Genomic DNA, 27,167 nt, shown 5'->3' on the forward strand with positions numbered 1-27,167 from the left:
ACCAGTGTATTCTTCAAGATTTTGTAATTGTTAGCATCCTCCACCCTTGTGGTGAGGAGCTTATCTCTACCTTTACCATCAAAGGAGAGCCACAAGATAGCTGCCCACTGACTTTGGGGAACACCCTGCACAGTGCAGGCTCTCTCCAAAGCAGTAATCCATTTGTGGATGTCGTCCCCTTGTTTAAAGGGGGGCACTATCTTACCAAGGTGTTTTGTATCAACACTCCTTTCCCTATTACTAGGTACAATGCTGCCACCAGTGGGGACTACCCCACTTAACTGTTGCTCTCTAGCAAAGGCAAGCCTCTCTTTGGCCAGGGCAAGTTCTTCCCTTTCAATCCTCAGATTAGCTGCCCTTTCTTTAGCTTCGTACACTCTCCTCTGAGGGGACGTCATCCCTCTTTGAGAAGAGTTGTGAGAGCCATTGGTTTGAAGGGATCTGCCAGAGTCTCTTGACAGAGATCTGGCTCGTCCATTCCCAATGTTAAGCTGACCTGATAGTGGCCCCGGGGGTCCCCCAGTACCACTGTCATGTTTGCTTAAGTTGGACCTGCTTAGTCTAACGACTTCTACCTGTCCCTTATCTGCCTCATCCCCAGAGGGATCCTCATTCTCATCATCCTCTACATCTTCAGTCTCAGTTGAGAGGTGGATGAGGTCAGGATCGCCTCTGGTTCCCTCCAGGGGAGGCATGTCTCCTTCTGGATTCGAAGAGCTAAGACGGGTCTCAGCTTTTCTGGCATCATAAGTCTCCAAGAGACCAATCAGAAAGGACGTTGTGGGGTTAGACCCCTGCTTGATCTTCCTGGAGTGACACACTTGTCTTAACTCCTTGAAGCTCAGCACAGTATATCTTGAAGGGATGACCTGTGGAGGGTCAACTGACACAAGGGGAGACTCAGAGTTTCCTCCTTTGTCCGACATACTGTTTCTAGTGTGGTGTAAGTGATGCACCTACCTACACTATGTGTTTACCTACTGGTCCCTTGCTAAGAGTTGCAGCCAAGGTGTGCTAGGCCTTGAGGAGCTGCAACAGCTGGTTCAGTAGAACTCAGAGTATTCTAAGCTTAGTTATATGTACTAACAGTACTCATGTGATCTTTCAACAAGATATTCTTAGGATACGTGTGGCAAAACAACAGCAAGCTCAAATCCCAACCGCTGCTCACCAATGTGAGAAGTTGGCCCGATATGCAGCGTTCGCTATTCTAGCGACCGCTATGTATCGTTCCAAACGACCCTTATGATGATTGGTTGTAAGTCAACCTATAGACCAGCTATCCTAGTAGCGTGGATACGAGCAGTCTAAGGCTAAAGACTCGAGAGGGCGTGTTAAGCCAGCTGTTTACCACACATGTACCCCTTGAACACCCAGTGAAAGGACACCACACAAGTGTTATGAAAATAAACAGGATATTTATTAAGATTCACAACAGCCCTGTACTCTTTATGAGGACAGGGTACTAAGCACAAACCAAATCTCTTAGGAAAATACTTCAAGTGCACAATTAAAACAAGTGTCCGAGGACACGGAAAGTTTAGAGGTCTCGGGCGGACCCGATAAGGCAAGTCGGAAGCGAGGGACTCAGGACCCTAGAGTAAAGAGGCTATGCAGGCACCGAAATGCCGAGTTACCTAGCCACGAGGGCTGCGGCTGCACAAGTCTTACAGGCGTCGGGGGTCTTCGCTGACGAGCCAGGAGCCGGAAGAAAAGGAGTTGCTGGCCGGCGACCAGTGATGAATAGTTCGTAGAGATCCAAGCCTGGATCAGAGATCGTTGATACCTGAAAGCAGAGGGGACCAAGTTCGTACTACTAGCCAGTAGTCAGAGGGTACCAGGAGGGCACCGGTTGGCCGTCACCTCGACCAGGTGAGTGGGCGACGCTAGGCTCTGCAGTCTCACGGACCAGGAGGCGTTGTCGGCGACCAGGATGGAGGTGCGAGCTGTCCCACGAAGGATGATGCTGTCGGCGTCGCTGGGCCCAGGATTGGGGCAACAAGCCTTGGCAGATCTCAGGGCCACGTGGTAGGCCTAAGATGGCGTCTTGAATGGACCAGGAGGGTCCGGGGTGCTCCTCTCGGAAAAGGGAGCAAGGGCCGGTCTGGAGCAACCAGACCAGCAGCGTTGGTTATCGGATGTCGTCACAGGAGGGCACAAGCCAGCGGCTAGTAACCGGACAACGTGTTGAGCAGCGAGCAGAAGGGCCCCACGCAGATCGTGGAGATGCTGGGAGACTGCACTTCGGTGCTGGAGCGGCTCAGGGTCGGGGCTTCTCGGACCCCAGAGCACTCACCAGGGAATTACTTCGATGGTCGTGCTGGTTAAGAGCGTGCAGGTTCTGATGATGGCCGGTCCCTCGAGGTCTCGTCGCACCCACAGATCACAGCTGAGCTGATGACGTGGGTAGAGGTCAGAGGTGCCAGGGAAGCCGGTTCTCGTCGAGCTGGGCCGTCGGATTCCTTGAGGAAGGACTTACAGCAAACCGCAGAGTTCTTAGATGGTGCCCGCTGATGCAGGGTGACTACTCCTTAGTCACAAGGGAGAAATCTTGAGAAGAGTCTCGAATGTCCTTTCGTAGAAAGTAGTTCTTGATTCAAAGATGATCTAATTTGGAAGGGTCCCCGCTCCGGCCTTTATTCTAAAGAAAGGGGTGGGTACATGACTAGGTCCTGCCCTAAGAGTGGGACCAGGAAGGGGGGTAGTTACACCCCTCTCCCCTGCCGGACGTTCCCCAGGCCAGGGCTGGCGCCCCTGGAACTGGTTCTGACCGGCAGATGCGTAGTGAGCACCGGGGTGCCACTCCGCAGTCACCTTCTCGCAAAAGCCCTACCTACCCAGAATACACAACCCCTGTCTGGGACGGTGCGAACACCGCCCTCGACAGGAAACCCTTTGTCCAAGCGCTCCTCGCTGGAAGGACTCCCAGCAGCAGGAGGTCAGACTCGTGTCTGTGGTGGCAGCATCCATTTTGTGGAGCTGAGGCTTTAGTTAACTTTAACCGGGGTTCACAGTTACGTACATGTCGTGTCCCTCTAGAAGGGCGGAATGCTAACCTCGTCGCCAGAATTGGTGAGGGGGCCGCATCCCGATTCGTATGACACCTTACTCGACATGTCTTGATAACGCGACACCGAAGTTACCGATGTGGTACGCGTTATCATGGAACAGCCATTGGGTCTTTGTTCCGCAAGCTGCAACCGGGCTCGGCTCGGGCCAGAGCCTAGTTCACACGAGCCCACGCACTCTGCCTTCAGGATTGTCAAGGCCTGCCATAGGAGTGACTGATAGGAACTCGTGCGTCCATTGTACGGTTAGATATAGGGCTACTATACCTAAAGCAAAGGGTGAGTACACGACTTTGCCCCAGCTGTCAGGCAGCCAGTTGTGTCAAATTTAGGAGGCCAGCCAGGGGTGGCATAATACATGCTGCAGCCCCTGGCGGCCCTGGGTACACCTATGCCCTGCGTTACGGGGTCTGATAAGGTGGCCCAGTACCAATTGGTAAATGCACCTAGGGTACATGGAATCCATTTTAAAGAGAGAGCAGTAGGCCTGGGGTCCTGATTGGCAGGATCACAGGTCGACTATGTCAAAAACCAGCTAAAACACAGGGCAAAAAGTTGGGGGCAACCATAGTCAGGATGTACCTTCCTACACGCATACCATATACTCTTAAGTGCATTATAATCCTCGCGGTTAAATGCTATCTTTGGTATCGCTTTTTCAATACATGTCGAGTAAGGTGTCATACGAATTGGAATACTAACCCCTCGCCAATTCTGGCGACGGGGTTAGCATTCCACCCTTCTAGAGGGACACGACATGTATGTAACTGTAAACCCCGGTTAAAGTTAACTCAAGCCTCACAATCACAAAATGGATGCTGCCACCACAGACACGAGTCTGACCCCCTGCAGCTGGGAGTCCTTCCAGCGAGAGGAGCTTGGACAAAGGGTTTCCTGTCAGGGGCGGTGCTAGCACCATCCCAGACAGAGTTTTGTGTATCCTGGGTAGGCAGGGCTTTACAGGAAGGTGACTGCAAGTGGCACCCCGGTGATCACTACGCATCTGCCGGCTAGAACCAGTTCCAGGGGAACACCAGCCCCTTGCCTGGGGAAAGTCCGGCATGAGAGAGGGGTGTAACCACCCCCCTTCCTGGTCCCACCCCTAGGGCAGGACCTAGTCGCGTACCCACCACTTTCTTTAGGATAAAGGCAGGAGCGGGGACCCTTCCAAATTAGATCATCTTTGAATCAAGAAACTACTTTCCACGAAAGGAACTCTCGACTCTTCTCAAGATTTCTCCCTTGTGACTAAGGAGTAGTCACCCTGCATCCGCAGGCACCATCTAAGAACTCTGCGGTTGGCTGCACGTCCTTCCTCCGGAATCCGACTGCCCAGCTCGACGAGACCCGGCTTCCCTGGCACCTCTGACCTCTACCTACCTCTACAGCTAAGCTGAGAACCGTAGGTGCGACGAGACCTCGAGGGACTGGCCATCATCAGAACTGCACGACTTCTATCTAGCACGACCGCCGAGGGATCCTCTGGTGAGTCCGAGAAGCCCCGACCCTGAGCAGCTCCAGCATCGTCAGGGGATTACTCTACGAACAAAAACAGAAAAACCAGCTGTAATCACAATGTATACTGATAACCCGAAATAGCCTGCAAACTAACTGTGAGTGTCAATCACCATGAGTAAAGTATATTAAACGTGCTAAAGCGGTGGTGGAAAAACGGAAATATAGTGCTCAAGTGTTCTTATAAAAATTGAAACTTAGCGTGATATCCAAAAAGCTTTTCTAGCACTCACAGTTAGTTTGCAGGCTATTTCCGGTTATCAGTATCCATTGTGATTATAGCTGGTTTTTCTGTTTTTGTTCGTAGAGTAATCCCCTGACGATGGGCCATGCCCGAAATGCATTGGGTTGTGTGATGAGATAACACGCCTGAATTGTTGCACAGTGATTTGGATTACAACTGCTGACATGCTTTACTAACTATGATACATCAGTATTGAACTTGAATAAATTTGGAAACGTGAAAGTTTTCCGATATGAACACTATTCATTGAACAGTTGTTTATTGAATCAGACCTTTTTGGTCCTCTTGAATAGTTGTGCGCAGGGATGTTCTCTCCCTAGGCGGGAGAGCTCCTTCCAGTCGTTCAGAAGGCCACAAGCCAGCGGGCTAGTAGCCAAACAACGCGGTGAGCAGCAAAAAGCAGAAGGGCCCCACGCAGATCGTGGAGATGCTGGAGGGCTGATCTTCGGTGCTGGAGCTGCTCAGGGTCGGGGCTTCTCGGACCCCAAAGCACTCACCAGTGGAACACTTGGCGGGCTTGCTGTAAAGAAGTCGTGCAGTCTTGGCGATCGTCGGTCCCTCGAGGTCTCGTCGCACTCACGGGTCTCAGCTTGGCTGTAGAGGTGAGTAGAGGTCAGAGGTGCCAGGGAAGCCGGGTCTCGTCGAGCTGTGTCGTCGGATTCCTGAGGAAGGACTTGCAGCAGACCGCAGTGTTCTTAAGATGGTGCCTGCGGATGCAGGGTGACTACTCCTTAGCCACAAGGGAGAATCTTGAAGAAGAAATCTTGATGTCCTTTCGCAGAAAGTCGTGTCTAGATTCCAAAGATGATCTAATTTGAACAGGGGGCCCGCTCCTATCTTTATACTAAGAAAAGGGGCTGACCCGGTGACTAGGTCCTGCCTATGAGTGGGACCAGGAGGGGGGTGGTTACACCCCTCTCCCATGCCGGACTTCCCCCAGGCCAGGGGCTGGTGTGCCCCTGGAACTGGTTCTGACCGGCCTATGTGTAGTGAGCACCGGGGTGCCACTCAGCAGTCACCTTCCTGTAAAGCCCTGCCTACCCAGGATACACAAAACCCTGTCTGGGACGGTGCTAGCACCGCCCTCGACAGGAAACCCTTTGTCCAGGCTCCCCTCGCAGGAAAGACTCCCAGCTGCAGGGGGTCAGACTCGTGTCTGTGGTGGCAGCATCCATTTTGTGGAGCTGAGGCTTCGTTTAACTTTAACCGGGGTTCACAGTTACATACATGTCGTGTCCCTCTAGAAGGGTGGAATGCTAACCCCGTCGCCAGAATTGGCGAGGGGTTAGTATTCTAATTCGTATGACACCTTACTCGACATGTTTTGATAAAGCAATACCAAAGATAGCATTTAACCGCGAGGATTATAATGCACTTAAGAGTATATGGTATGCGTTATCATGGAACAGCTATTAGGACTTGGTTCCGCAAGCTGCAGACAGGCTCAGCTCATGCCAGAGCACCATCTCACACGATTCCAAGCACTCTGCCTTCAGGATTGTCAAGGCCTGCCATAGGAGTGACTGATAGGAATCTGTGTGTCCATTTTTAGGGTTAGATATAGGTATACTATATCTACAGCAAAGGGTGACTACACGACTTTGCCCCAGCTGTCATGCAGCCAGTTGTGTCAAATTTAGGAGGCCAGCCAGGGGTGGCATAATACATGCTTCAGCCCCGGGTAGGCCCTGGGTACACCTATGCCCTGAGTTACAGGGTCTGACAGGGTGGCCCAGTACCAATTGGTAAATGCACCTAGGGTACACGTTGTAATTTAGAGAGAGAACAGCCAGGCTGTGGGTCTGATTGGCAGGCCCACAGCCAGAGAAAGTCGTAAACCAGTGAAACAAAAGCAAAAAATCTGGGTGATCATAGGATTGCAGACCCTACTCTCCTACATGACCCCCCCCCCCCCCCAAACTTTGGGACAATAAGCTAACCTTGACCAGGTGAGTCTTCTTGTTCTAAGTGGAAATATCTGGAGAGCCCATCGGCATTGCCATGATCAGTACCAGGTCTATGTTCCACTGTAAAGTCCATCCCCTGTAGGGAAATGGACCACCTAAGCAGTTTGGGGTTTTCACCCTTCATCTTATTTAGCCACAAGAGGGGCTTATGGTCGGTCTGAATCTTGAAGTGAGTGCCAAACAAGTATGGCCTCAACTTCTTCAGGGCCCAAACCACAGCAAAGGCCTCCCTCTCAATAGCTGACCAATTCTTCTCTCTGGGGGTCAGCCTTCTGCTTATAAAAGCAATGGGCTGGTCTTGACCATCAAAATTCAGTTGAGATAGAACAGCACCCACACCCAACTCAGAAGCATCTGTTTGGACAATGAATGGTTTGGAGTAGTCTGGACTCTTGAGGATAGGTGCTGTGCACATGGCCTGCTTTAGGTCATCGAATGCTTTTTGACAGCCTGCTGTCCACTGAACCTTTTTTGGCATTTTCTTACTTGTCAGTTCATTTAATGGAGTCACAATTGATCCATAGTTCCTGACAAACTTTCTGTAGTAACCAGTCAGGCCCAAGAAAGCTCGAACCGGAGTATGGGTGGTTGGAGGAGCCCAGTCCCTGATTGACTGTATTTTGCTCTCCAGTGGCTGAACCTGGCCTCCACCTACAAGGTGGCCCAGGTATACAACCTGTGTCTGCCCTATCTGGCACTTGGTGGCCTTGATAGTGAGGCCTGCTGCTTGCAGAGCCTCTAACACTTTCCTCAGGTGGACCAGGTGATCCTCCCAGGTGGAGCTAATGACAGCAATATCATCAAGATATGCTGCACAGAAGTCATCCAACCCAGTGAGGACATGATTCACCAACCTTTGGAAGGTGGCAGGTGCATTTTTCAGACCAAAGGGCATTACCACAAATTGATAATAACCACGAGGGGTTGAAAATGCTGTCTTGGGCTTGGCAACCTCAGCTAACTTGATTTGCCAATACCCAGCTGTCAGGTCAAATGTGCTCAAGTAGTTGGCAGAAGCCAATCTATCTATAAGCTCATCTGCCCTTGGTATTGGGTGGGCATCAGTCTTAGTGACTGCATTGAGACCCCTGTAGTCTACGCAGAACCTCATCTCTTTCTTACCACCCTGGGTGTGAGGTTTTGGCACTAGAACTACTGGACTAGCCCAAGGGCTATCTGAAGGTTCAATGACTCCCAACTCCAACATTTTCTGCACTTCAGTTTTGATGCAGTCTCTAACATGATCAGGCTGCCTGTACATTTTACTCTTAACTGGCAGGCTGTCACCAGTGTCAACCTCATGGGTACACCAATTGGTCTGACTGGGTGTCAGAGAGAACATATGTCTGAAAGACTGAAGAACCTGTTTACAGTCTTTCTGTTGATGTTCAGAGAGGCTGCCACAAAAGACAACACCATCTACTGACCCATCATCAGGATTCTGAGTGAGCAGGTCTGGGAGAGGGTCACTCTCTTCCTCCTGTCCCTCATCTATGGCCATGAGCAAGCTCATGTCCTTCCTGTCGACATATGCTTTGAGCCTGTTGACATGGAGCACCCTGTGGGGTCTCCTGGGAGTTCCAAGGTCCACCAGGTAGGTGACCTCTCCCTTTTGCTCAAGAATTGTGTGGGGCCCAGACCATTTGTCTTTGAGTGCTGCTGGGGCCACTGGCTCCAACACCCACACCTTCTGTCCAGGCTGATAAACAGTCAGGACAGCCTTTTGGTCATGCCAAGCTTTTTGGAGTTCTTGACTGGCCTTAAGGTTTTTAGATGCCTTCTCCATATACTCAGCCATCCTGGAGCGGAGACCAAGTACATAGTCCACTATGCTGGTTGCAGGCTTTTTGAGAGGTCTCTCCCATCCTTCCTTCACCAAGCACAGGGGTCCTCTTACAGGATGCCCATACAAAAGTTCAAAAGGGCTGTAGCCAACCCCCTTCTGTGGGACCTCTCTGTGAGCAACAGAAGGCAGGGAATCAGGACATCCCATCTACGCCTGAGCTTTTCAGGTAGTCCATGAATCATCCCTTTTAGGGTCCTGTTGAACCTTTCAACAAGCCCATTGCATTGTGGGTGATAGGGTGTGGATAACTTGTAGTTGACACCACATTCCTTCCACATAGCAGTTAAGTAGCTTGACATGATGTTTGCACCTCTGTCAGAGACAACCTCTTTAGGGAAGCCCACTCTGGAGAACACTCCAACTAGGGCCCTTGCCACTACAGGTGCTGTAGTGGTCCTAAGTGGAATAGCTTCAGGATACCTGGTGGCATGATCCACTACCACCAGTATAAACTTGTGCCCTGATGCTGTCTGGGGTTCCATTGGACCAACAATGTCAATCCCCACTCTTTCAAAGGGCACCCCCACCACAGGCATTGGTATAAGGGGGGCCTTTGTTGTGCCACCTGACTTACCACTGGCTTGGCAAGTGACACGGGAGCGACAAAACTCCTTGGTATCCTCATTCATGTGAGGCCAGTGAAAGTGTGAGACAAGCCTGTCCCAAGTTTTTGTCTGGCCTAAGTGACCTGCTAAGGGAATCTCATAGGCCAAGGTAAGGAGGAAACCTCTCTGAGACAAGGGGATAACCAGCCTCCTGGCCATGCCAGGCTTGGGGTCTCTTGCCTCAGTGTACAGGAGTCCATCTTCCCAGTATACCTTGTGGGTACCTGTGGCGTTCCCAGCAGCCTCAACAGCAGCCTGCTGTCTGAGGGGTTCAAGGGAAGGGAAGTCTAACTGGTCCTTCCCCAGGTCTTCCCTTGAGGGGCCACCTGAACCCAGAAATTCAACTTGATCAAGTTCGAACTCTTTAGGCTCAGTTTCCCTCAATTCCTGTAGGTCAGCCTCCTCTGAGACTTGATCCACAACCTGGGGCAAGGGGGAAGGCAATGCCTTAACCCTACTGCTCTTCTTCTTGGAAGGTGTCTGGTCCATTGTTCCAGGATCCAGCACCTGTTCAGTGGGGCATCTTCTGGCCTGTGACCTAGTCACAGCAAACACATGTGCTGGCAAGCCTAACATTTCCATGTGAGTCCTCTGCTCCACTTCTGACCATTGTGATGACTCCAAATCATTGCCCAACAAACAATCCACTGGGAGGTCTGAACTAACTACAACCTTCTTCTGGCCAGTTACCCCTCCCCAGGAGAAAGCTACAATTGCCATACTGTGACTGGTAGTGACATTGCTTGCATTGGTCACCAGGAAATCTGTACCTGGCATGATCTGTCCAGGGTCCACAAAGTTGGGTGTCACCATTGTGACACTGGCACAAGTGTCCCTATAGGCCTGAGCCATTTTTCCATTAATGAAAGGTGTCTGTCTGTATTTGCCCAAAGTATTGGGACTGATATCAGGGGACATATCCACATCCCCTGTACAGACAAGGACAGCCTGAGTGAGTGTGCCAACTAAGTTGTCACCCCCCTCAGAACCCAAGGTTAACCTAACTAAACCCTTGGGAGGTGCACTACCACTGCTGACTGTACTAGGGGGCACAGGTGCCTTAGGGGCTGCAGTGGCAGGAGTCTGCCCTCCTCCCTTCTTGGTGCACTCACTAAACCAGTGAGTTTTACTTTTGCAGTATTGGCACCGCCTTTTAGATTGGCCTTCTTGATTCTTCTTTTTCTGGGGAGCCTGACCCCCACCCTCTTTGGGTTGTTGGGGACCTGTTGAAGACTTCTGGTCAGTTTCACCCTTAGAATCTTTACCCTTCTGGTCTGCTTTCTTCTGACCACCTTGATTCTGGCCCTGGTTCTGTTTACCTCTTGTTCTGACCCATCTGTCTGCCTTCTTTCCCAATTCTTGGGGAGAGGTCAGATCCGAGTCAACAAGATGCTGATGCAACAACTGGTTCTGACAATTGTTTAAAATTTGTTCTCTCATGATCAAATTGTACAATCCTGTATAATCAGTAACCTTACTGCCCAGCAACCAGCCCTCCAAAGCCTTAGTGGCACAATCTACAAAATCAGACCAATCCTGAGACTGAGTTTTCTGAGTATCCCTGAACAGCAACCTGTACTGCTCAGTGGTTAGGCCAAACCCATCAATCAGTGTATTCTTCAGGAGTTGGTAATTGTTAGCATCCTCCACTCTAGTAGTGAGGAGCTTATCTCTACCTTTACCTTCAAAGGAGAGCCACAAGATAGCTGCCCACTGACTCTGGGGAACACCCTGCACAGTGCAGGCCCTCTCCAAAGCAGTAATCAATTTGTGGATGTCATCCCCTTGTTTAAAGGGGGGCACTATCTTATTCAGGTGCTTTGTATCAAAACTCCTTTCCCTATTGCTAGGTATATTGCTGCCACCAGTGGGTTTTGACCCACTCAACTCTTGCTCTCTAGCAAAGGCAAGTCTTTCTTTGGCCAGGGCAAGTTCTTCCCTTGCAATCCTCAGATTGACTTCCCTTTCCTTAGCTTCATAGATTCTCCTCTGAGGGGAGGTCATCCTCCTCAGAGCAGAGTTCTGAGAGCAATTGGTTTGAATGGATCTGTTAGAGCCTCTTGATAGAGACCTAACTCGTCCATTCCCAATGTTAAGTTGGCCTGAGAGGGGTCCCAGGGATCTCCTAGTACCATTCTCATGCCTGCTTAAGTTGTCCCTAGTTAGCTGACTAACTACCTCTGGACCTTTGTCTGCCTCATCCCCAGATGTCTCCTGATCATCATCCTCCTCACCTGAGAGATGGATGAGATCTGGGTCACCCCTGGTTCCTTCTAGGGCAGGCATGTCCCCTTCTGGATGAGAAGAGCTAAGAAGTTTCTCAGCCTTTCTGGCATCATAAGTCTCTAAGAGACCAATCAGAAATGGGATTGTGGGGTTAGACCCCTGTTTTAGCTTCCTGGAGGTACACACTTGTCTCATCTCCTGGAAGCTAAGGGCTGCATATCTAGAAGAGGCCAGTGGAGGGTCCTCAACCACCAGAAGGGTCTCAGTAGACTCTCCGAGGTTAGACATGCTTCTAGTGTGGTGTAAGTGATGCACCTACCTACACTATGTGTTTGCCTACTGATCCCTTGCTAAGAGTTGCAGCCAAGGTGTGCTAAGCCTTGAGGAGCTGCAACAGCTGGTTCAGTAGAACTCAGAGTATTCTAAGCTAAGTTATATGTACCTAAAAGTACTTATGTGATCTTTCAACAAGATATTCTTAGGATACGTGTGGTAAAACAACAGCAAGCTCAAATCCCACCGCTGCCACCAATGTGAGAAGGTGGCCTGATATGCAGTGCTCACTATTCTAGTGAACACTATGTATCAGTCCAGCAACCCTTATTGATGATTGGTTGTAAGTCAACCTTATAGACCAGCTATCCTAGTAGCATGGATACGAGCAGTCTAAGGCTAAAGACTCGAGAGGGCGTGTTAAGCCAGCTGTTATACCACACATATATCCCTTGAACACCAAGTGAAAGGACACCTACACAAGTGTTATGAAAATAAACAGTGTATTTATTAGAATCACAACAGCCCTGTACTCTTTATGAGGACAGGGTACTAAGCACAACACAAAACTCTTACGAAAATACTTAAGTTAGCACAGTATATACAAATGCCCGAGGGGCACGGAAAACCATATACTCTGAAAGTGGAATGCGAAATTACTAGCAGGTAAGTACAGTACTAATAGGCTTTGGAATCGCTAGGACTACACTACTGAACCTTCAGATTACTAGTAGGAGGCCTAGGGGACTCGGGTGCAGTGTGGGCATTCTCACGCGGGATGCGGGACAAAGTCTATGGTAGCTAGTAAAGACAAAGTTAGTGTTCTCGGGCGAACCCGACCTGGTAGGAGGAAAACGAAAGTGGATTCTGACCCTTGGATAGTGAGGCTATGCTGGGGCACCGAAATGCCGAAGTTACCTAGCCCAGGGGCTGCAGCTGCATATGTCTCAAAAGACGTCGGGAACCCTCGTAGACGGACCAGGAGCCTGGAAGAAAGATGCTGGCAGGCGACCAGTGAAGAGAGTTTGAAGTGATCCAAGCCTGGATCTTGAAGAGAGATGACACCTGAAAGCAGAGGGGACCAAGTTTGTGACTACTAGCCAGTAGTCTGGGGGCACCAGGAGGGTACCGGATGGTAGTCACCTCGACTAGGTGAGTGGGTGACGCTGTGCTCTGCAGATCTCACGGACCAGGAGGCGTTGTCGGCGACCAGGATGGAGGAGCGAGCTGTCCCACGATGGATGAAGCTGTCGGCGTCGCTGGACCCAGGATTGGGCAACAAAGCCTTGGCAAATTCAAGCCCACGCGGTGGACCTAAAATGGCATCTGGAGTGGACCAGGAGGGTCCGGGGTGCTTCTCTTTTGGAGGGAAGCAAGGGCCAGTCTGGAGCAACCAGACCAGCAGCAGTGATGTCGTCGGGCGTCGTTAAGAAGGCCACAAGCCAGCCGGCTGGTAGCCAAACAACGCGGTGAGCAGCAAAAAGCAGAAGGGCCCCACGCAGATCGTGGAGATGCTGGGAAGCTGATCTTCGGTGCTGGAGCTGCTCAGGGTCGGGGCTTCTCGGACCCCAAAGCACTCACCAGTGGGACACTCGGCGGGCTTGTTGTGAAGAAGTCGTGCAGTCTTGGCGATCGTCGGTCCCTCGAGGTCTCGTCGCACTCACGGTTCTCAGCTTGGCTGTAGAGGTGAGTAGAGGTCAGAGGTGCCAGGGAAGCCGGGTCTCGTCGAGCTGTGTCGTCGGATTCCTGAGGAAGGACTTGCAGCAGACCGCAGTGTTCTTAAGATGGTGCCTGCGGAAGCAGGGTGACTACTCCTTAGTCACAAGGGAGAATCTTGAAGAAGAAATCTTGAGGTTCGTTTAACTTTAACCAGGGTTCACAGTTACATACATGTCGTGTCCCTCTAGAAGGGTGGAATGCTAACCCCGTCGCCAGAATTGGCGAGGGGTTAGTATTCCAATATGATGACACCTTACTCGACATGTTTTGATAAAGCAATACCAAAGATAGCATTTAACCGCAAGGATTATAATGCACTTAAGAGTATATTGTATGCGTTATCATGGAACAGCTATTAGGACTTGGTTCCGCAAGCTGCAAACGGGCTCAGCTCATGCCAGAGCACCATTTCACACGATTCCAAGCACTCTGCCTTCAGGATTGTCAAGGCCTGCCATAGGAGTGACTGATAGGAATCTGTGTGTCCATTTTAGGGTTAGATATAAGTATACTATATCTACAGCAAAGGGTGATTACACGACTTTGCCCCAGCTGTCATGCAGCCAGTTGTGTCAAATTTAGGAGGCCAGCCAGGGGTGGCATAATACATGCTTCAACCCCTGGTAGGCCCTGGGTACACCTATGCCCTGAGTTACAGGGTCTGATAAGGTGGCCCAGTACCAATTGGTAAATGCACCTAGAGTACATGTTGTAATTTAGAGAGAGAACAGCCGGGCTGTGGGTCTGATTGGCAGGCCCACAGCCAGAGAAAGTCGTAAACCAGTGAAACAAAAGCAAAAAATCTGGGTGATCATAGGATTGCAGACCCTACTCTCCTACATGTGTGAAGTAAGATTACGCTTTAACAAGGATGAAAGAGGACCTGCTTACATGTGAAGGATTGTAGGAAGGTGGATACCCGACTATGGTTACCCCAGAATTTTTGCCTTGTGTTTAGCTTGTTTTCGACTTAGTTGGCCTGGTTCCCTGCTAATCAGGGCCCCAGGCTATCTGCTCTCTCTTTAAAATGGATTCCATGTACCCTAGGTGCATAACTAAATTGGCTTTGGTTACCTTTATCTATACATAATCCACAATACACACATAAAACATAGAATACACCAATTATTTTTCAATTGAGCGAATCTCTATTCAAGAAGAAAGACAAAGTCAGAAGGAAAGAGCAAGATGTTAATTAGAAAACGACTTAACTGGCACAGCCAGTTGGAGTGCTTCATGTGAATTGCTCCTTCAGATGTGCCGAAGCTTTTCTAGTCAAAGGAAACCAGGTCCTGGACTTTCATCAGGGCTTTGTCAATTGTCTGTAAATCTTCTAGAAACCTGGCCTCTATCGAGATCTTCAGGCACAGGAAAAATCTGTATGGTGTTGTACTGTTTGTAGAGGAAGAAGGGAATTCTACCTCTCATGAAGAGGGTTGAATCGCAAATAAAGTTGCCCACTCCTGGACCAATAGTAGTAGCGATTCATACCAGAATCGAGTCGCATCGTTCCGGATAGCTGTTGTTTACAGATTGAGGACACACGCATTTTGAAAGAAAAGCGAAAAGGATAGAGACACCGCTTGAGACTGCGCGCCTTTGAGCGCGCCACGAGAGAGCACGTGAAAGAAAGGAGACGGTTCCTCGGATATTTTCAAAAAAGAAAAGAAGATTCAGCTACTACTATTGGACCAGGAGTGGACAACTTTAATTGCGATTCGACCCTCTTCATGAGAGGTAGAATTCCCTTCTTCCTCTACAAACAGTACAACACCATACAGATTTTCCTGTGCCTGAAGATATCGATAGAGGCCAGGTTTCTAGATGATTTACAGACAATTGATAAAGCCCTGATGAAAGTCCAGGAACTGGTTTCCTTGGACTAGAAACGCGTTGGCACATCTGAAGGAGAAATTCACAACATCAAGCGCTCCAACTAGCTGCGCCAGTTGTTAAGTCGTTTTCTAATTAACATCTCGCTCTTTCCTTCTGACTTTGTCTTTCTTCTTGAATAGAGATTCGCTCAATTGAAAAATAATTGGTTTATTATATGTTTTATGTGTGTATTGTGGATTATGTATAGATAATGGTATATTTGAAATGTATATATTGTTGCCTTTGTAAATAGTTGTGTACAGGTTCAAGCAAAGTATAGTAAATGTATTGTTTTCTTTTTCTGTATAATCTGTGTAAAAATATACGTAAAGAATAATGAAGTAGATTGGTAAAAATAAAAAATACCAGGTCAAACATAAAATAATTTTTGTTTGCCCCTTTTGGTTTGAATAAGTGTGTAAACAATAAGGTGGGGGCAGGCATTTTGTGTTTCGTTGCTACAGATTAGGGTCCAGCCTACCCCACCCCTTTGTATGGGCCTAACTCCATTGTTTTACCCAAAAAAAGAAAAGAAAAAGAAAATCTAATGAGGCACCTTCATTAGGCTCTCTCCATGCTAGAACTGGGCTTCATTATCAACATGGAAAACTCACTCCTGGAGCACATGCAACAAATCACATTCATGGGATTCATTGTTGATTTGGTAACGGCGACGCTCTGTCTTCGTCCAGGAAAATGTTGAAGATTCGACAAGAGAGCTGCAAAACGCTGGCTCGACTGACCATGTTGTTAAGGCAGCATGCCTGGCATGCCTCCTTTCATAGTCCATTCAGGCCATCTTCTTGGGCATACTCCACTACAGAGGCTCAGGGTCCATCATCTGCACAAGAGACTCATGAATTTTCAGAAGGCTTCCCTGCTGAGTGACGCCAGGTAGAAGATAAAGTGGTGTCTCTCCCTCATGGAGCCATGAAATAGGAAAGCAACTAGATGTGGTTATTTAGTTTGACGATAGCCACTTAGGCTGGGGGTTTCGCTGCGGTGAGTTCTCTACTGGAGGAGAATGGTCAGCTCATGAGTGGCATCTTTACATCAACTGCCTGTAACTCCTAGCGGGCTTATTTGCTGGAGGAAAGACAAGATCCAGTGAAAGGTCATTCGAAAAATGAAAAAACGATGTGGCGTTATGCTATAGACACAAGTTACTACTTGTGTAACGATATATCTGTAAGAGACATTAGTTAGTGATAGATTCCTTACCTTAGAATATCCGCAGGCGCCAGACAAGATCTGGAAAGTTTTGCTTAGCAGTACCCCTGCGCGTCAGTAGGTGGCGTCCTTCGGCTCCGCGTCAGTCACTGGCGTCGTAAGTGCCGAGATGACGTCACAGAGACTACTTAGCCACCACCCATGCGCACTGACGTCAGTTCTGTATATGATTTTCCGCGCTAGGAAAGCAGAGCCATGCAAGATACTGACCATTGGTGCATAAAACTAGGGCCCTGAAAGGAATGACCTTAACCCTAGTAACCAGTTGGCAGAACGGGGAGGATGGGTGGGGTGGTAGGGAATCTATCACTAACTAATGTCTATTACAGATATATCATTACACAAGTAGTAACTTGTGCATCTGAAAGAGACACGTTAGTGATAGATTCCTTACCTTAGAATAGATACCCCGGCAATACCAACCCCGGTGGTGGGTCTGCGAACGAGATTACACCAAAAAGTCCCGGAGCACTGAACGGCCAAAGAAACAGTCTCTCCGGACCTGACTGTCAAGGCAGTAGTGTTTGGTAAATGTGTGCTGCGAGGCCCATGTAGCTGCCTGACAAATGTCCTGCAAGGGCACTCCTTGTCCCAAGGCAGTTGTGGCTGCAGTAGCCCTGGTGGAATGGGCACGCAGTCCCAGAGGAGGCTCCTTCTTGGCCAAGGAGTAACATGCTTTGAAGCCCAAAAGGACCCACGGGAGATGTTCTGTTTGTGCACAGCTCAACCTTTTTTAGCACCCTCTTAGCCAACAAAAAGCTGATGATCCACCCGGAACGGTTGTGTACACTGCAGGTAGAAGGCGAGCGCATGTTTTGGGTCCAGACGGTAGAGCCTCTCCTCTTCCCTTGAAGGATGTGGAGGTGGAAAAAAGGTGGGCAAAGTGATGGTCTGCCCGATGTTGAAGGGCGTGACAACCTTTGGCAAGAAAGAAGGACGTGCCCTTAAAACCACTTTGTCCGGATGAACAGAAAGGAAAGAAGGTTTGGAAGAAAGAGACTGGAAGTCATTCACTCTCCTGGCAGAGGTGAGAGCGACCAGGAAAGCGGTCTTTAGAGTGAGAAGACGTAAGGGACAGTTATGAAGGGGCTCAAAGGAAGCGCACATCAGAAAAGTCAAAACAAGATTCAAGTCCCACTGAGGCATTATAAAGGGCACAGGTGGGAACATATGCGTAATGCCTTTAAGGAAACGGTTAACAACCGGGGACTTGAAAAGAGAAGGCTGATCTGGAAGCCTTAGAAAGGCGGAGATGGCAGAAAGATAACCTTTGACAGTGCCCAAAGCAGAGCCCTGCTGGGCCAAAGAGAAAAGGAACAGAAGGACCTCAGAAAGATAGGCAGAAAGGGGATCCACAGTCTTTGCTGTGCACCATGCCACAAACTTGTTCCACCTGCAGGCGTACACCGTTTAGGTGGAGGGACGCCTGGCTGCCAGAATGACATCACAGACTTCAGGAGGATGATCAAAAGGTGTCAACTGTCGCTGCTCAATCTCCAAGCATGGAGGTGGAGACTGGACAGGTTCGGGTGGAGGACCGTCCCCTGCTGCTGCGACAAAAGATTCTCCCAAAGAGGAAGATGGATCGGGGGATTGATGCTCATACTGAGTAGCTCAGGACACCATACTCTTCGAGCCCAGTCCGGAGCCACAAGAATGACTTGGGCCCGGTCACGCCTGATCTTCTTCAGCACTCTGGGCAGAAGTGGTATAGGCGGAAAGGCATACAAGAGACCGCAGCTCCACTCTGGATGAATAGCGTCTCCGAGCGAGAGCCGCCTTGTAAATTCCAATGCGCAGACGCGTTCTCTTTGGTTGCGAATAGATCTAACTATGGCTCTCCCCACTGTTAAAAGAGACCTTGTGCCACGTCCGAGTTCAGACGCCATTCGTGATCCATTATGCACCAGCGGCTTAGTTTGTCCGCCCTGGCGTTCAGGGAACCTGCCAGGTGTTGAACCACCAAGGTAATGCCTTTATGTTCTAGCCATGTCCAAAGGCGCAGAGCCTCCTGACAATGTCCAGGACCCCATGCCGCACTGTTTGTTGCAATACCACATGGCGGTGGTGTTGTACGTGAACACCTGCGCCGCACTTCCCCGGACAGAGGGAAGGATTGCCTTCAGTGCAAGTCGGATCGCCCGCAGCTCCAGAAGGTTGATATGGAGCCGGGACTCCGCCGGGGACCAGAGGCCTCTGATCTATGCCTCTCCCAAGTGGCCTCCCCATCCCAGGAGGGACGCATCCATCACCACTGTGTGCTCGGGTTGGGGAAGGGAGAGGGATCTGCGACGTACCTAATCGCGATTCATGAGCCACCGCTGCAACTGTCTTGCAGCGCCCTCCGAGATCTGGACGTGATCGGACAGGTTGCCCTCTGTGCCCACTGGAACTTCAGATCCCACTGCAGGGCCCACTTATGCCATCTGTCATGTGACACAAGCAGGATGCAGGAGGCCATCAGGTCCAGAAGCCGGAGGGTCATCCTGACAAACCCAATAGAGGCTGAAAGAGTGGAATCGTAGCCTGAATATCCCGGACTCGCTGTTCGGGAGGATAAACCAGAAACTGCGCCTCGTCCAGATCCGCTCCGATGAAGGGGAGCTTCTGAGAGGGACTCAGGTGCGACTTCAGCACATCGATGGAGAACCCCAGCAAATGCAGGAGGTCGGCAGTAGTCTAGAGGTGGTTGAGGACTGCTTGGGGTGAGCCTGCATTCAACAGCCAGTTGTCGAGGTAGGGGAAGACGGACACTCCAGCCCTGCGCAGATGAGCTGCGACCACCGCCATAACTTTCGTGAACACCTGCGGGGCACTGGTAAAGCCGAAGGGGAGCACGGCAACCTGAAAATAGTCCTGGCCTTCCATGAACCGCAGGTAACGATGGTGGCCCAGCAGGAAGAGGATGTGAAAATAAGCGTCCTGCAAGTCCAACGCTACCATTCAGTCTCCAGGGTCCAGGGCAGATAGGACCTGAGCCAGAGTCAGTATTCTGAACTTCTCCTTCCGGAGGAAGTAATTGAGGTCAAAGATGGGGCGCAAGCCCCCCCTGTCCTTCTTGGGGACCAGGAAGTAGTGGGAATAACAACCACTACCTACTTCCACACCGGGAATACACTCCATGGTCTCCTTGGCCAGGAGGGCCGTGACTTCCTGACGGAGACGAGCCAAGTGATCCCCCGACATGCGAAGGTACCAAGGTGGCATGTCTGGAGGGGAGGACAGAAAGGGGAGAGAATAACCGTGGCAGATTATCTGTAGCACCCACTTGTCCCATGTAATTGCGTGCCAGTGGTGGAGGTGATGGCGAACCCTGCTAACAACTGGCGTGGAGGCGGAAGCAGCAGGGCTTGGTAGAAGAACGAGCTTGAGAGCCCCTGCCCTGCTCACAAAAGGAACGAAATCCAAGAGTGGCAGGGGTCTTTGTAGAAATACCCAAGGACTTGGCCGTGGCCCAAGAGTCCTTAAAGCGCTCCAGGGCATTGTCTGCCTTATCGCCAAAAGAGGCGGGAGCCCTCAAAGGGCATGTTCATGAGCGAGCTCTGGACATCGGGCGAGAACCCAGTCGAATGCAACCAGGCGTGGCGCCACAACCCCACAGTCGTGGAAATTGCCATGCCCAAGGAATCAGTGGTGTCCAGACCACACCTGTTGGCAAACTTCGCAGTGTCCTTGCACTCCGCACCCACTTGGGAAAGGACAGCCTGGACCTCCTCAGAACACTGAGGCAAAATCTCAGGCACCGAATCCCAAACTGCGTGGGAGTAATGGCCCAATAAGCAGGCGGTGTTAACCGAACGCAACTCCGAGCTGGCCGAGGAAAATAACCTTTTGCCAAATTGGTCTAACCTCTTAGAGTCCTTATCCGGCGGAGCCATGGGAAAGGCACTCTGCAATGTCGATGCCTGAATGACCAGGCTCTCAGGCGTGGGTTGAGTGGTCAAGAAGGCCGGATCACCAGGCGATGACGCCTAGCAATGTTCTTATCCACCGGTGCCCCCAAGGCCAGCCACAACCAAGTGCCCAAGAGGACTTCGTTAAGGGCCTCATTGAAAGGGAGCAACGGCTCGGATGACGTAGATACCGTCTGGAGCACCTCCGTAAGGAGGTTGGTCTTAAGGGCCACCGTAGGGAGGTCGAGATGGAGAGTCTCTGCAGCTCGACGCAACACCATAGTGTAGGAAGCGCCACCCTCCATAGTAGGCGGAGGGGAGGCAAACCCCGGATCAGAAGACACGTCAAGTTCACCGCATCTTGAAGATCATCTGACCAATCCTGCTCAGAGTCACACTGCTGCGCTTGGGGGTCTTCGGAGCCGTCTCCGTCCAACTCTGGAGTAGAAGGAGGCGGCGGCAAGTGGTGCTGGTAGCGGGGCCGTTCCCGGCGCCGTTCGGGCCGAGCCGGAGCCGCATCCTAATGCAGATCCAAGGTCGGAACGAAATGATCTGAGAACTGGGCTAGGGGTGGGATAAATGGCACCCAGTGCAGCGCCTGTGGCGGAGCCAGGGGTGGCACTGGGGCCAGAGCCAAGGACGAGGGTGGGGGGGTGATTAGGTCATTCCATCATTTTCCATTGTTTTCTATAACTGACATCCCCGTTTGTATTCTATGGAATTGTAACACTGCTGACTATGTTCTGTTTATACATTCTGCTGCCGGTATTGGCGCGTGTACTGCACCATAGAGCGCGTTAGTTGAAATAAACATTTTAAACTATACTGAGTCTCTGATTAATCTCATTGTGGACAAGTATGAGTGGCTAAGCGAAAGAGTGTCTGGCTCCCGCGATTCCCAAGATAGAGTTACGTGTTCTGGGTTGTCTAATCATTGGTAGCTTCGCTGTAGACGGAGAATGATTGAGACACTATAGCTAGTCGGTAAGGGATTTTGGGTACGGATGAGGTAGGTTGGTACACCACCTATTTACTGAGGTCATGTTTTCCTGGGCATATTTCTGTGTATGTGTAGAATCCCGCAACACTTTGTCGTTCTTGGGTACCAAAAAGTAGTGGGAGAAGCAACCACAACCTACTTCTGGTCCAGGAAAGCGTTCGATAGCTCCCTTGACCAAGAGAGCAGTTATTTCCTGGCATAAGGGCCAAATGATCTTCCAACATACAATGGAGTGTAGGTGGCATGGAGGGAGGGGTAGTCTCTGGAACTTTCAGGTCCCATTGCAGAGCCTGCATATGTCATCTGGCATGTGTCACCTGCAGGATGGAGGAGGCCATCAGGCCTAGAAGCCGGAGGGTCAACCTGACCGGAACCCAGGATAGAGGCTGAAAGATCGGAATCATGGATGTATGGATGTATGTATGTATGTATCATAGCCTGAATATCCCGGACTCGCTGCTCAGGAGGATAAACCCGAAACAGCGTAGAGTCCAGAACTCCTCCGATGAAGGGGAGCTTCTGAGAGGGACTCAGGTGAGACTTCGGCACATTGATGGGGAGTTTCTGAGAGGGACTCAAGTGCGAGTTCGGCACGTTGATGGAGAACCCCAGCAAGTGCAGGAGGTCGGCCGCAGTCTGAAGGTGGTTGACGACTGCCTGGGGCGAGCCCGCCTTGAACAACCAGTCGTCGAGGTAGGGGAAGACGACACCCCGGACCTGCACAGATGAGCTGCGACCACCGCTATCACCTTTGTGAACACCCGAGGGGCGCTGGTAAGGCCGAAGGGGAGCACAGCAAACTCCTCCATAGTAGGCGGAGGAGAGGCAAACCCCGGGTCAGAAATGTCAAGTTTGCCCACGTCTTCCAGGTCATCCATCCAATCTTGCTCGGAGTCACATTGCTGGGCAAGGGGGTCCTTGGACCCGTCCCAGTCGTCGTCCGCCTCTGGCGTGGAGGGGGCTCGTTGCGGCGGCAGAGCTGGCGCCGTAGAACGGACGAACGGCGTCGGAAACGGTGCCGAAACCTGCGCCTCCCGTGCCGTGCCAGAGCCGCCTCCCAATTCGGGTCCTAGGCCGGAACAAAATGGTCCGGGAACCGGGGCAGGGGTGGGATAAACGGCACCCAGTGTGGCGCCGGGGGTGGAGCCGAGGGCGGCGCCGGGGCCGGAGGCGATGCGCAGCGTGGCACCGGGGCCAGAGCCAGCAGCGCAGGATCCAGTAGCGCCGGAGCCGCTGGGCCAGCAGGATCTGGACGCGGGTCCGCAGGACCCGAAGGCGCGCCGGCGGGAGCCCGAGGCCTGATAAGGAGGTCCATGGCAGCATGAAACTCTTGCATCTGTTCAGGAGTCGCCAACGGACCTGGGTATAGCGGGTAGGCTGCGGGACTCCCTGGCTCCAGGGGAGCCGCAGGGGCAGAGCCCCTGTCCCCCTCATCTGCCACTGGGGAGCGGAGGGGGGACGTCGGAGAGCGAACATGCTTCTTCAACTTCTTTTTATGGTGTCGCTTACCAGAATCCGAGGACGAAAACTTGGAGCCCGAGGAGCGACGGCTCCTGTCCCGGGAGCGGTCTCGGGAACGGCCCCTAGAACCGCATAGTGCATAGCGCCATCCACCGCAAGTAGTTGTAACAGCTTGCGTTGTAATGACCGCAATGTAAATGTATCACGGTGTAACAACCGCCTTGTAAAGCTCTTTTGCCGTTTTCGCAGGACGAAAGAGGAGGATAGAGTATTGCTGAAGGATCTTGAAGGACTGGCTGCCAGAAGACTAGATGAACTGTTCCTTTGTTATTTTCCTTTTGAATCATGGATATGGCATATGTTTTTTAAGGGCTGCTGGTGCAAAATTAATGAACAAGAACAGCCTAATCCTTGTCTTCGTGTCCTTAAAAGAATGAAAACTTTTCTTTACGATAGCTAGGAAATTTTATATTATCCTTTTAATATTCCTTGTTTGTCTGAGACTGCAGATATGGCTGTGAATATTTTGAGAAGTGTGTGTTTTTCTTGAGGAGAATATCCTTGTATTTAAAATGTGTTTTATGCAATAATCTGTGGTATTCAAACTCAAATTTTGAAAGTCAAGCACATTGTAAAGAAATTCAAAACATCCATCCGAAAATGTTTTTTTTTTTAATCAAAATGACATTCTAGAGTAAGTTTAACAATAAATATATGAAGAAGAAAATAAAGTGCAGTGTTGGGACAGTATACATTTTTGCTAACAGGGTTTTGTGTTTGCATCGTTATTTTAACACAGTGGGCGATGTCAGGTAGGCAGATTAATGATCTGGCAATATCGTTGTGAAAGCTTTTTATTTTTTATTTTTAAACCAGCACTGAAGGAAAGATGAAATTATGTATTCACTAATCCTTTAACTTTTTTATTTGTTAAGAAAAGATAAATATCCTGATAATTAATTAAACAATGTGAACTAAAGGAAATATTTTACAGTCAGACCTCTTGTCTGTGGTTTTACACAGGTAATAAGATTTCGGCAGCTTAACTGGTGTTAGTAAGGAACCTTGTCTAAAGCATCGGATTGTTAATATGCAAAACAACAAATAATATTCAAAACAACATTCAACAGTTTACCTGTGAACTAATTTCCTCTCGCCGCAGTAAGCGGATTGCCAATCGCAGTAGCCCAACAACTGCACGATCCACTAAAAAGCAAAACTCTGTAGCATGGGCACAAATCCGGTAGAGATGGTCCCGGACAGTCTGCCAGACACAGGCCACCCTGTCCCTAAAAAGAATCATGAAAAAAAGGCATTTGGTTTATCACTCTTTTTGAGTTTCCATCACATGCTGACAAAATTAAAGTGAGACAATTATCTGGTTATGAAGCGTTATCTAGATCGAAGTAATTTCGCGCACAGGCAATAGGTGACTATGTAGTTACATTGTCAAACATATATCCATAGATACTATGACATTCACTTCCATAGCCAGGCAAAAACAGTTAAAAAACGAATTGCTATAGATGCAAAATTAAAAGTTAAATATTTGTAACAATAATTCACCATCTTGGTGAGTTTTATAGACTCAGTGTATAGTATTTCTGACTTTGAGTAGCGTTTTAAGACCATTTAAACAACATGTAATTCACCCATATGTGTTACTCTATCTGCTGGTTTCACTACATAAAACGATACAATATGTTGATTCTATTTAACTGTGCAGATGTAAATGATCCAGAGAAGATAATTTATGGACAAGGAGTAAAGCTCCATAGAGGAGAGCCTACAATGGAATTGGCTACCTGGTGTCCTGTCGAGTAGATCATGTAATATTCTCTCCCTGCATCCATTCTTTTAGCAATGAACTAAAAATAACATTGTGGAATGCTGCAGGAATAAAGAATAGTAGGGAAAAGCTGCAATTTCTACTCACACTAGATGCAAACGTGATCTGTCTCCAAGAGACTTGGTGCACAGAGAAATTATTACTGGGCAAAGATTACTTTACGTTGGACGCCAGAGCAATCCCATCCAGGAGAGGACATGCAAGGGGCGGGGTGGCTTGCCTGTTGTCTAATAAGATAAAATGGAGTTATGCTTATTACTTAGACCCTAGCAACCTTTTTCAGGTAATAACATTGTTCAACGTGGGCAACGCTGGAAAAGGTAAACCATGGATTCTGATAAATGCTTACATTCCTCCAGATGCCTGCCACAATGTACTTTTAAAAAATGTCCTTTCAAACATAAAGAAAGTCACTGAAGCAGAACCTACCCCTGATATAATTTTGCTAGGGTATCTTAATTGTAAGATCTCTAATCTTAATCTAGAGATTTTCAGAAATAAGGATAAAGAAGAATCCTTCCATATTCCTCAAGCGATCTTTCCACAAAACATCAGGACAAACACGAGAGGGAAAATGCTTCTTTAAGAATTGATAAAAGTGGATGGCATTATAGCGAATGGAAGGCTCCCGTCAGATACACCAGCGAACTTTACTTGTAAATCAAATAACAGTGAATCCATCTTAGACTACGTGATAGTGGGAAGTACCTCCTTCTTCCTCTTGAAAGATCTTAAGGTCTCTAATACTCACCATAAAGTGCTAACTCTAACTGTAAATTTAAACCTAATTCAGACCGATCCGTGGTCGTTAAATAGGGATTTGGTCGGCTTTGGTAAGAAATCAGGAAGATGCCACTGGGATATCAGGGCTATTAGGGGTTTGGAAAGTATTCCTAGAGTCCACCGTGGTCAATTTAAGTAACTGGAACGGCTCTGAAATAGCAAGTTTTGCTAATTTTATGGAAACAGTGATTGCAGTTTCAAAAAAGTCAATCCAAAGCAGTGACATTAGAGTAATTCCCAGATCTCTACGTCTACTTAATATTGAAATAAATTAATTAATTAGGGAACAGTATCTGACCAACTCCTCCGAAAGATATCGTAGAATTCTACTACTCAAGAGAAGGAGGACTAGGGTGAAGGCTAAGATGAGAAAAGAAAGGGAGGATAGTGTATGGATTAAATTGAGGGAAGCTGGTTGAAAGGTCAAACAAGAACATTCTGGTCTCTTATCGGGGAGGGCTGTGGAGTAAGATCAAAACCATTTCCAGTTGCTATTGAAGAGCATGTATGGGTTGGCTATATCCAGAACCTTTATGCAAGTAACAGGAATGTGATTGATTGTAGCAGAGCAAATGAAGACCCCTCTCCATATGGACCACCTTCTGAAAAAGATATTGAACTGGCCATCAAGGGTATGCGCTCCTCCGGGGCAATAGGCCCGGATGAACTCCCAATTTCAGCCTTGAAACAAAATAGTGCAATGTGGAGTAAAATCCTTTTCCCGGTCTTCAGATTCTGCTTTGCAAATAAAACCGTTCTCCCATCTTGGAAGGGGAGTATTTTAGTTCCCCTCTTCAAGAAGGGAGACCGTGACGCCCCACACAATTACCGTCAAATCAAACTCTTAGATGCTGTGGGTAAAGTCTTCGCCAAATGCCTCCTGATGCAAATCAATATCTGGGTGGACTTGGGTGAAATTCTTCCATTTGAACAGACCGGATTTCGGCGAAGGCATGGAACCATGGATAATCCAACAGCATTGCAAGTAATAACTGAAAAATATGTTAAGGTCCGAGGAGGGAAAGTGTACGCAGCTTTCATAGATTTCTCCACAGCATTCGACAACGTAGATCGTCCTTTGCTGTGGAGAAAACTATCGGACCTTGGCATGCCGGCCACCCTTCTGGAGTTGGTTCGAGTTCTCCACACTGATACTTGGAGTAGAGTCTTGATGGGAGGGGAAAGAGGTCTATCCCAAGTTATTAATACAACAAACGGCCTAAAACAAGGTTGCTTATTGGCTCCCCTATTATTTTCCTTATATATATCTGATCTACCCTATGCCCTGTCTTTAAGTGAAGGTATCGCCCCACTATTGGGGGAAAATCGATAGTCTGTTTACTATATGCCGACGACATATTAATACTGGATTTAACACCGAGGGGATTAAATAGTCGTCTGCAGGTATTACATGAATACGCAGAGGTCTATCACTTAAAGATAAATGTGTCTAAAAGTAAAATAATGTGCATGCGGAGAAGGAAAAAGTTGAAGTTTGGGAATTATGTTTGGTCTGTTGGTGGACAAAAATTGAAAGTGGTAAATTCATATGTGTTCCTAGGAAGAATAGTGTGCGGAAACTTAAGTGAAAATGCCCACATAGGAAACAATAT

The 27,167-nt window shown here is 49.2% G+C and overlaps 1 protein-coding gene across 6 annotated transcripts in view; it reads right to left on the bottom strand.

Moving 5' to 3' along the window:
• Positions 1-27,167, bottom strand: part of GBF1 (golgi brefeldin A resistant guanine nucleotide exchange factor 1) — a 2,509,897-nt gene that overhangs the window by 712,470 nt on the left and 1,770,260 nt on the right. For all 6 annotated transcript variants that reach the window (XM_086922141.1, XM_086922138.1, XM_086922142.1 and 3 more), the window contains exon 29: positions 24,058-24,211. In XM_086922141.1, coding sequence (XP_086778267.1) covers positions 24,058-24,211 — 154 coding nt within the window. The remainder of the gene's footprint in view (positions 1-24,057; positions 24,212-27,167) is intronic.

The sequence above is a fragment of the Lissotriton vulgaris genome, chromosome 5, assembly GCF_964263255.1.
Source record: "Lissotriton vulgaris chromosome 5, aLisVul1.2, whole genome shotgun sequence".
NCBI lineage: Eukaryota > Metazoa > Chordata > Amphibia > Caudata > Salamandridae > Lissotriton > Lissotriton vulgaris.